This window comes from Octopus bimaculoides, chromosome 2 (genome assembly GCF_046866305.1).
Source record: "Octopus bimaculoides isolate indiv1 chromosome 2, ASM4686630v1, whole genome shotgun sequence".
Taxonomy (NCBI): Eukaryota; Metazoa; Mollusca; class Cephalopoda; order Octopoda; family Octopodidae; genus Octopus; species Octopus bimaculoides.
In genome coordinates, this window is record NC_142929.1 from 131013230 (window position 1) to 131024562 (window position 11333).

Below are 11333 nucleotides of genomic sequence, written 5' to 3' on the forward strand. Positions count from 1 at the left end.
TGAGGTTAGATTATGACATTTATATATCTAAACATGAAGGTTGAGTCATTACACGAATACAGATCATATGAAAGAAAGAAAAAGTGTGCAGATAGTCTCTGAAAGCTGTTTCAATATGTTGATCTACAGATGGTGCATTTTTCTGCAAACAATCAACAGTCAACCTTATAGTAGCAATCTATTCCATCATCGGAGGGAGAATGAGCTGAATTCTATATTACCTGTGCGCGCATGTGTGTGTGTGTGTGCGTGTGTGTATAATATACACACACAGACACATGTGACTGTGCACACATATACATACACTTACATATATTGCTAAATGTCTTATTAGATATGTAGACAGATATGCTATAAATTTTAATAAACAGAAATATTAAGGGAAAAGAGGACTTGTATATAGTAAAATATATGTTTGGAATATATATATTATTTATACAATACTATATTATAGACTTATTCAAGTTGCTTTTACCATTCAGTTTCAAATATAAGAATTGGGGAACTATATGTGTGTGTGTGTGTGTGTGTGTGTGTGTGTGTGTGTGTGAACATGTGTATGTATGTGTATATGTTTGCATGCATGTATGTATTATATATTGTGTATCAAAACACATCTAGTTTTGTGGTCAATGTACACATTTGCCATGCGAGTATTAAAACAGATAATAGATGTTTAAGATGTCTTGGTTAATTGTTTGATACTGAAACTTTAACTGCTATTATTAAATGGATTTGGTCTCAAATTTTACAGTTTATAGCTGTTGGTGCAATGATTGACACTATGTTTGTGCATCTTGGTGTATGTATAGAAGAAAATAATATTGATACATATTTGAATTTTGCATTCTGTTCTTTTCTGAAGTTCTTGAATATATAGTATTGACCAGTATGTTGCCAGCATCAGATAGCATTGGTTTCTGTAAAAATAAAAATAAAAACTGAATATTATAACCTTTACACACACACACACACACACACACACACACACACACACACACACACACACACACGTATGTATGTATGTATGTATGTATGTATGTAGGTATGGGTGTATGGGTGTATGTTTGGATGTCTGTGTAGATAGATAGACATACAGACAGACAGGTAGATAGATAAATAGATAGATAGATAGATATGAATGACAAAAAAGAAGTTAGGCGCAGGAGTGGCTGTGTGGTAAGTAGCTTGCTTACCAGCCACATGGTTCCGGGTTCAGTTTCACTGCATGGCACCTTGGGCAAGTGTCTTCTACTATAGCCTCGGGCCGACCAAAGCCTTGTGAGTGGATTTAGTGGATGGAAACTGAAAGAAGCCCGTCGAATATATGTATATGTATATATGTGTGTATATGTTTGTCCCCCCAACATCGCTTGACAACTGGTACTGATGTGTTTGCATTCCCGTAAAGTAGCAGTTCAGCAAAAGAGACCGATAGAATAAGTACTAGGCTTCCAAAGAATAAGTCCTGGAGTCGATTTGCTCGACTAAAGGCAGTGCTCCAGCATGGCCGCAGTCAAATGACTGAAACAAGTAAAAGAGAGAAAGAGTATGTCATTTTCATTAGCTTACTGCTGTTTCAGCCACATGGAACTGTACACTAACTAACAGTTGAGTACCACTATGACATCTTATAACTTCATATATATATATATAGTAGAATAATAAAAAGGAAGTTCTTGGCACAGTATTATATATTTGAAAAAAATGAGTTGAGAGTAGCTTTTGCGGGGAGCGGGGATGATTTTTATTTTAATAATGTTTACAGTGAGTTACTCTGTTTACAAGTTTCAAGCTTCATATAACTGCTTTCAAACTGAAAAATATATGTTTTACTGGTTGTTTAAATAGAAAAAAAATTCAGATAACAAAAAATATATATAAAAAAATACAAAAGTATATGTGTAGAAGAAGAAGGGGGAAATGGAATAAAGCTAAAAGTAAAAATAAATATAAAAATAGTAATCAAGAACATGGGGGGAAAGAAAGTTAAGTACATCAAGAATAAAGAAATGGAATATTTTGGAGTGGTCAAAATATTCCATTTCTTTATTCTTGATGTACTTAACTCTCTCCTTCCCCCATATTCTCAGTCACTATTTTTATATTTATTTTTACTTTTAGTTTTATTCCATTTCCCCCTTCTTCTTCTTCTTCTTCTTCTTCTTCTTCTTCTTCTTCTTCTTTCTTTCTTTCTTTCTTTCTTTATTTCTTTCTTTCTTTATTTCTTTCTTTCTTTCTTTCTTCTACACATGTGCTTTTGTATTTTATTTTTATATATATTTTCTGCTATTTAAGCAACCAGTAAAACATACATTTTTCAGTTTGAAAACAATCATTTGAAGCTTGAAACTCATAAACAGAGTAACTCACTGCAAACATTATTAAAATAAAAATCATCCCCACTCCCTGCAAAAGCTACTATGAATAGAGTTGTTTTTGTTCAAACTATGCTACATACATTTAGATAGCATGTCTATTTATTTGTTCACAATGTATTACATAATGATATTATATAATGTGAATTACATAACCAAACCATTTCTTGAGGCATCTTGAACAGTTGACAGTTAAAATTGGTTTGTATGTGTATCTATTCTTTTATTCTTTTACTTGTTTCAGTTATTTAACTGTGGCCATGCTGGAGCACTGCCTTTAGTTGAACAAATCGATCCCTAGGCTTATTCTTTGTAAGCTTGTTACTAATTCTATTGGCCTCTTTGGCTGAACTGCTAAGTTATCTATATAATCATTTAATGTCAGCTACTCTGCAGGCATGGGTTGGCTGGTTCAACAGGACCTGATGAACTGGAGAACTATGTCAGGCTCCAATGTTTACTTAGCATGATTTCTATAACTGGAACCTCTTCATAATGCCAACCATTTTACAGAGTGGACTGGGTGCTTTTTTTTGTGACATTAGCACTAGTGAAGATTGTTTCAGGCTAAAGTGCCTGAAATGGTTTCTACAACTGAGGGAGAATAGAAGAGAGAGCATGCAATGATTCTAAGTAGGGGATGTAAGTGAGAGGAGAGGACCAGATTTATAGTTACAATTGGATGGCTGTGGAGGGAGTGACAGTAAGCATTAAGTAGTTAGTAGTATGGCAAAGAACAAGGGAGAGTGAAGGGATCAGTGTCAAGGGTTATTGAGAAAAATGGGAGGACAGAGTAGGAAGGTGATAGGGTGAATTGTTAGGTGGGGAAAAGAGGAAATGGGGGATGTAATAGACTAGGGTGGAGAGGAATTATAAGAGAGTCATACTCTCTAGGTTCATATTGATTTCTTTTATTGGTGGAAGGTCATAAATTTGTCAGGTAGGATTTTAATTGAGTAGACCTTGTATGGTAAATATCTATTAATCCTTGTGAAGAAAGGCAAATTCAACAGTTGTTATGCTTGTTAGATTAAATGATTTTGTATGTGAATTTAATATTTTTGTCATTATCATATCTATTTAACTTTAGCACATTATAATGAAAGTTATTACTTTGGCTCAAAACCACAAATTTTGAAAGAAGATTGCAGTCAATCTGATTGATCTAATATTTGACTGCTTTTTCTCAATATCAATCTTAGAAAGAAAGTAAAGTCAACCATGTTAAGGTTTGAATTTAGCAATATAAAGCAACTAAAGGCTATAAGATATTCAGTTTAACTTTCTACAGTTTCTACGAACCACTGTTTTCTGCTGTAGTGCTTGTCTAAAATACCTTATAATGTTTTGCTATATTTCATTATATTCTGAGTTCAGATTTTTGGCGGGATTTTATAAGGGTTATTTTTGCATTTCATCTTGGGATCAATTTAATGGGCTATTATTACTTTTTCCATACAAATATCCGATTCCATCTCAGAATTAGAAATTATGATTTTGAGAATACAATAGTTTTAATTCAGATTTCTTTAGCAGAACAATAAAGAATAATTTACTGGTGATGTACACTGATATACTTTAATGTTGTTTTAGTTCAATGCCGCAATAACAAATCTAAAGACTGAAAGAAAAAAAACTGCAGAATAAATTATGAATTTCTTTCAAGATCTTTCATACATACCAAGGGAAACATTGCCTGCAGCTGCTTTGGAAACATTATTCTTCATCAATGTTGGGTGGTTTGCTTGAGTAGTTATTTCAAGAGACAATATTTTCCTTAGTGTCAGACTCACTAAATTCAAGTTACTCATGACAGGAGAACTCCCATTATGTTTGGCCACAGTGGTATTTGTTGAAACATTGGTCTCATTCTTTGCACCAGTGTCTCTCTCTGCATTAGTCTTATTTGACACTGTTGCATTTGCCTTGTTGTTCTTACATCTAATTTCATCTGCAGCAGAAGAGTTGGAAATTTCAGCTGCACTCCTGACTGCATACTGAGAACCATTTACTTTTTTGATCTTACTTTTTGTGTTTGGTGTGACAGCTTCAGCACTATCATTTCTCACAGCAGTACCATTTATAGTTTGTTGATCATTGTTTATAGTTTCATTGGTAGCGGTCTTGTTTGGCATGTCACCCCTCTTGCTGAGGTCTGTTAATTCTTCCTGGAAACTTTCTGCTTCGAGTGCTACAAAGTTTTTGACTGTGGATGATTCTGGAAGATTATCAAGGTTTTGGTCAGTGTCATTTGTACGTCGGGTCATTGAAATATTTTGCCCTTGGCCTGTACTGGTAGAGTTAGGACCCTTTTCTACATTTCCTCTATTGGCAATATTTGAATCATTCACTGTTCTTATTTCCCTTGTTATTTTTCCATCTGAAGAATTAACATTTTTCATAGTTGTTTCTTCACTATTTTTTACCGCTGTGCCATTTTCTCCTGTTGTATTTCCCCTAGGGGACAGATTCACAAGTTGATGATCTTCAGTTTTTACACTACTATTTAAAGTTTCTTGTGTGTTATCGTTTATGTGTTCGGTTGAGTTCCTTGATGTATTTACAGCTGTATCATTTGTAACTTCTAAATTATTTCCAGTAGAAACATTGCTTTCTGGAGCTTTGTCTTCAGTCTCAAAATTGAAACGTTGGGTATCTGTCACAGGACTCACATTTTTATCGTTAGAAACAGTAGAGGTTTTACTGTAATTGACAGTTTTGTTTGGGTGTGAGACAGAGCTATTGCTTGAGTCATCAGCTTGCACCACAGAGTTATTAGATTGCTGGATATTTTTTGCTTGTAATGTTATCTTTGAAGAGTCATTCTGAGCTGCCTTGGATGATGGTTGATCTTGAATAATTACCATATTCAAAGTAGCATTTTCTGAGACTGAAAATAAAAATTATAGAATTTAAAACTGTAAGCAGCAATCACAAAGAAATGTTAATTATTGGAATAGTCAAGAACTCTGGGGAATTTAGAAAGCTAAGTGGCAACAGTAATAATATTTGTTTCATGTGAAATCATTTGTTTCTATTGTTCTATTTATAAAATATTTTGAAGCATTAAATTTCATATTTCTGAGGCAAGGGATTTCTGTCACTGTACCAGCAATATCTATAAGTTTAATGTAATGAAATAGTTGAAATCATTTAGATGTTCAATGTAATGAAATATATAAATGAAACAAACATGGTCATGTGGTTAGGAAGTTTGCTTCTCAATCATGCAGCTTCAGGTTCAGTCCTATTGTGCCACACCTTTTGCAAGTGTCTTCTACTATATCCTCAGACTGACCAATGCCTTGCAAGGGCATTTGATAGGCAGAAACTGAAAAAAGCCTGTGATATGTGTGCCTGTGTGTGTGTATACAAGTGCATGTGTATGTGTGCACATGCATGTATGAATGTTTACAAAACTACACTGAGCCATGACTTTTACCATTTGTGTTTGGACTGCAAATGGTGATGTTTGTTGGCATTTCCAATCAACAAATTGTCTGCTAGCTCTGTTTCCAAAAAAGAAATACTTCAATTGTGATTGAAAGTGCATTTGGTCATAAGAATCCTGCCTCTATTTCCTCTGTCTAAGCCATGCCAGTATGGTCATTAAATGATTCAAACAAATAAGTAAATGAATGAAATCCTTTAACATTAAAGTTAATTTTCTATTTTGATTTTGTTAAAAGGGGGGGAAAAAAAAAGCAGCAAAAAAAACTTTGATTTTGTCATAAGATTAAGTTCACAATATCAGAGTGTGAAGCTTGTGCAAGAAGTAAGAAGTTTGTTGCTGCATGGTTGTAATATTGAAAGAAGATTTTTAAGGCGGTGAGCTGGCAGAAATGTTAGCATGCCAGGTGAAATGCTAAGAGGTATTTCATCTGCCAGTATTTTGTTCTGAGTTCAAATTCCGCCGAGGTCGACTTTGCCCTTCATCCTTTCAGGGTTGATTAAATAAGTCCCAGTTATGCACTGGGGTCAATGTAATCAACTTATCCCTTTGTCTGATTTTGTTTGTCCCCGCTATGTTTATCCCCCTGTGGGCAATAAAGAAATAAATAATGAAAGAAGATCATCTGCAGAGAACTGAAAGAAAGAAATCAAGTATGAGGCATTGAATATGCAACTTTGAGCTAGAAGAAGTTAAGCACAAGTTCTCAGGAGATAGACTGAGTAGGAAATTTTTTAAGTAATGTGAACAGAATTTGTTGCTGTACTTGTCTGGATATATAATAAAAATATACAACACCTCAGTGAAAAAGAATTGAGCTAAACCTAGAACATGGAAAGGAGTGAAAAAATTGGGTGTCTGACTTGGTCATAGAATTACTTCTGGCCTTCAATCTCAGGCTTAAAAATATCTAAATGTTCACCTATGGTGCATTGATAACTTTTAAGAAACAACTATGTACAGTTACTTGCATTAACTGGTGATTAAAATTCTTAGATTTAGTTAAAAATCTATGGAAAGCCAAAAATCTGTCAAAGCAGTGCTACTCAAAGTGGTAGTCCATGGACCAGTGCTGGTCTGTGAGCCATCAGCTGCTAGTATGCGGTGAGTTTTCAGAAAAGAAAGAAAAATTATAAAATACTTATGTAATATTGTATTATTTGTTTAGAAACATAAGATAAAAAAAGATAAAATTTAAAAAAATTGTCAACTTATATTATATTCATTATATATTGTTTCCAATATAAATTAATATTACTAAGAAGTATTACTGGTCCCTGGCACATTGGAAAAAAAAAGAAAAAACTGCTGGTACGCCACATCAGGTAGTTTGAGAAGCACTGTGTTAAAGCCCTTTATTCAACTACCAGCTCAAAGATTCCCACTTGCCAAAATTTTGATGGGCCTTTATAAGAGTAAAGACCCCTTGAAAGTCACCTAATTTTACCTTTCTTTAACTTAACTCAGAAACTTGAAACATGAAATTTGTTTTAGAATCCCTTAAATTCAACTTATATTTCATCACTGACAACCATACAAATATTTTATTACAATTGTTTCTTGAAAGGCTTATAAAACTAGAAACTATTCTAAACTGTCCATATTTCTTGCATTGGCAGAAATTTGTTGAGGGAGAGTAAAGTCTACTGAAATAACTCCGAACTAGTGATTTGGTGGAATCATTGGAGTACTGGATAAAATGCCTTGTGAAATTTGTTTTGACTTTCTGAACCCTGAGTTCAAACTCCGCTGAGATCAACTTTGCCTTTCATTCTTTCAGATTAAATAAAAAAAGTAGTGGATTGGCGGAAGTGTTAGAATGTTGGTCCAGATACCTTGTGGTATTTGTTCTGGCTCTTTATGTTCTGAGTTTGAATCCTTCCACAATCCCTTTGATATTTAATATCATCACCTGACACAATGGATGCCTTTAGAGGAATTTACCCTCCATTTCAAAGATATTTTTCTCCCTCCCTCTCACCACATTTGCTGGCCCTGACTGAAAAAGAAAATTCACCAATTGAAAACTCTATAAATGGAAAATGCTCTGATGAGTACTTACAGTCCTTGGTGCACATAAGATAAGGGACATTTCCGTCATTGTCATCAACACATTTACAGTTGTAGGGAGAGCCATTAAATGACAATGTTTTGTTTTGTTGGGTTAGTATAGAAACATTCTTGTAGTAACAATCTGCAATGGAAATTCATCTCACTTAACACATATATCTGCATAACTACTAATATAAATACCTGCATACCTACAAACCTACCTTCCTCTCACTGCATTGATCTACCCAGCCAGTTATATATCATATCTTTTGTCTCTCTCTTCCTACCTTTGTATATCATTACCTACCAAACTATGCTTCTAAATTTTTATTTACAAGCAAATAAGAATCAGAGTGCAGGGACATTAATAATGATTTGTGTTGATAAAAATCATTTAACAAAGTTCACAATATGGTTTAGTTTTAATGCCAAGGAAGGCATGAGTTCTAACATTTTGAGCAAAGCCATTTCTTCAGGAAGAGAAATATTTAAATGTTCAAGATATCACTGAGCTAATAGGTTTTACATAGTTTTATCTAAAGAATGGCTTTCTTTGAAATGTAAGTACTCATATTTCCTTATGGCATATAAACTTACATATTTCTTTAACAATTTATCCAGATTTTGATACTATTTACCTATTTATCTAGTTTCTTCTTTAACTATTTATTTGCCAACCTGTTATCTACATAAATTCATATGTATTTATCTCCATCCCTCTCTGTTTACCATCTTAACAGATGTACAATCCTATCTGGTTATGTGTCCTGGGCAAGACATTAAATGCATCTGGTGGTAAAGTCCCAGCAAGGGAGTTCAGGAGTTTTACAAAAAGTGTGGAGATGGGAAATGAGTGAGAAAAAGAGAGGTAGGCAACACCAACAATACAAGAGAGGAAGAAAGGGGGCAGTCAGAGATGAGTAGTCAGTGCAGAACAGTAGAATAGTAATGAGGATACAGTAGACAGGAGAAGGATGAGGGAGATAATAAGTTGTTGGGCAGGTCACAGGAATGAGTGGGGAAGAGTAAGTAGTCAATACAGTATTGAAACAAAAACTGTTTTTAGTTCTTCACACTCTAAAAGCCTTGATACTTGTAAAAAGTTCAGTTTGATATAGTTATTATACCAGGGGAAAAAATGGTAACAAAGAAAGAAAATTATATCTCAAATCAGTTTATAAACAGACTGAAAAAGTTAGTTGTAAATTTTTGCTGCTAGCATAGAAATGTTATAAATTTAGAATCTTACTTACTTTTATCAGCAGAGCAAATTGACAGCAATAAGATGAAAATAATTTGAAAAGTAGTTTCCATCCTGTTCTAATAAATAAAATGAAATGTCAATTGATGATATCTATTAAAGAAAAACAAAATACATTGAAATACAATTTAAATGGCTTTTGCCTGTGATGTTTCTAGAAAATAATTGAGATGAAGGAGTGACAGCCTACAGATGATGGACTGTATTTAGTGGTTACTGCAAGACATTAGAAGTAAGGGGGCACAGTACAGCTGACAAGAAGAGGAGAAGAAACAAGTTAGAGGGGGTCTAAGTAGAGATGACACAAGACCAGCTAGTCCCAAAGAACAGAAACCACTATAGTAGCAGTACTGGAAAAGTTGCAGAGAAGACACAGAACATATGTAAACCCAAGGCTGGAATGTGTTGGTGACAAGTATTTTAATAGCAATCAGTCAGTTGATCTTTTTTCTATTAATGCAGTCTAGAATGTATGTGTGTGTGTGTGTGTGTGTGTGTGTGTGTGTAGCAGCAGCAGCACTGCTCCAAATAGAGAAGTAGTATTCCATTGAGCTTTTGGATAGTATTAATAACTGTCGGAGAACTGAAATAGTGATGGAGGCAGTACAGTAATGACAGTAGTGTGGTATTAGTGATGGTATGGTATGGTGTAAGAATGGTGGAGATGTGGTACCATCAATAGAGTGCTAAACAAAATACCATTAGTATATTGATATAAACTACCTTTAGTTTCTTTCAGCTGTTTTGCAGCATACTACATGGGAAGAGGTTATTAAAAATTAAGATAGCTTTAAACTTTTTAATCTTGTCCACACCATGACAAAGAAAGAAGAATTATATGGATATAAACTCTATTTTGTCTTCTCCTTAATAAAGATGTGCCAAAATTGACTTCACCTTTCATCTTTTGGGTTTGATAAGATAAGTACCAGTTGAGTAATGGGGTCAAGTAATCAACTCACTCCCTCCTTTAAAACTGCTGGCCTTGTGCCAAAATTAGAACTAGAAAGAGTTGATAAAGGAAATGGAGTGAGTAGCAAAAGAATTTCACAAATATTTTTGATAGGAGTCTGATGCTTGCCAGTTTGAGAGCAACTGATGTATATGGTGTATATATAGCATTCATAAGAACATGTCAGAGATTGTACATTATTTATATTATTTACATTCAACGGATATTTGTCCTCATCTTGTTTGTTGTTAGCACAACATTTCGGCTGATATACTCTCCAGCCTTCTTCAGGTGTCTTGGGGAAATTTCGAACCTGGGTTCTCATTCCGAAGGTATTTTTCAATGTTATGATTATTATTATTGTTGTTATTGTTGTTATTATTGTTTAGGTCACTGCTTGGAATCGAACTCGGAATCTTGGGGTTAGTAGCTTGCACTCTTAACCACACTTAACCGCTCTTAAACGTTGTGTTAACAACAAACAAGATGAGGACAAATATCCATCGAATGTAAATAATGTAAATAATGTACATAATTCCTCATCTCTTAAATATAGAACAGTATGTCAGAAATTGCTTTAAAATAATCAATCAAAAAACATAATAAAATAGTGAAAATATTGTGTCTGATATTGCTCAGTTAACAGAATAGGAATTAAAGTTAAACTAACAATTTGTAAGTATTCAATAGAATTAAATTCTATGACAGCATCTTTAAAAAGAAAACTAGCAAAAGTATTCAGCTGAATAATATTTTTTTTTAGAATTTAAGTTGTATAAAATGTCAGCAACAAAAATGGGAAATACACCAACATGAACAATTCTTACTTTCTGTTGTTCTTTATAGCTTGGTCTTCTGAATGTTATCAAATTTTAAATCCTGATGCCTGGTCTTATATTATTGTTATGTGTGACTTCAACTATGTTCTACTCAACAACTGCTTGTTTCTTATGGCAAACAATATATGTAAGTGTAGTCCACAATGCCACATGCAACTTACTTATTGATAGGCTAATTAAATATCCTGTTTTAAATTACCAATCAAAAGCAGAACCAGCTTGGCTTTTCATTGGCTGAAAATTTCTCAGTTTGTGTTGTCAAAATAAACTTCAATGCTAGCAACTTGTTCAATATTCATGTTATTCAAAATAATAGTTTAAAAAGTTATAAAATTTCAAGGTAGAGTTTATAGTTTGTATCTCTTCTTTTTATTATTTATTATCTTTTTCTTTAACATTT

The 11333-nt window shown here is 33.6% G+C and overlaps 1 protein-coding gene across 2 annotated transcripts; it reads right to left on the reverse strand.

The window, feature by feature from the left end:
* LOC106875936 (uncharacterized) lies at positions 1 to 11099 on the reverse strand. Of its 2 annotated transcripts, XM_014924254.3 has the most exons (5): positions 10922 to 11099; positions 9135 to 9201; positions 7892 to 8023; positions 4060 to 5268; positions 1 to 920 (listed from the first exon to the last, which is right to left on the reverse strand). In XM_014924254.3, the coding sequence occupies exons 2-5, from the start codon at positions 9193 to 9195 to the stop codon at positions 904 to 906; spliced, it is 1419 nt and encodes a 472-aa protein (XP_014779740.1). In that variant the 5' UTR covers positions 9196 to 9201; positions 10922 to 11099; the 3' UTR covers positions 1 to 903. The 2 variants fall into 2 exon arrangements, with proteins under 2 accessions (XP_014779740.1, XP_014779741.1); XM_014924255.3 differs by lacking the exon at positions 7892 to 8023 and having other exon boundaries at positions 10922 to 11068.
* Positions 11100 to 11333: the final 234 nt, after the last annotated feature.

Bases quoted from the DNA above. Each gene is read 5' to 3' on its own strand.
- LOC106875936 (XM_014924254.3), bottom strand. From the start codon at position 9,195: ATGGAAACTACTTTTCAAATTATTTTCATCTTATTGCTGTCAATTTGC. The intron at 8,024-9,134 runs GTAAGTAAGATT...TTTCCATTGCAG, and splicing joins AATTTGCTCTGCTGATAAAA to ATTGTTACTACAAGAATGTT. The intron at 5,269-7,891 runs GTAAGTACTCAT...TTTTATTTTCAG, and splicing joins TCTTATGTGCACCAAGGACT to TCTCAGAAAATGCTACTTTG.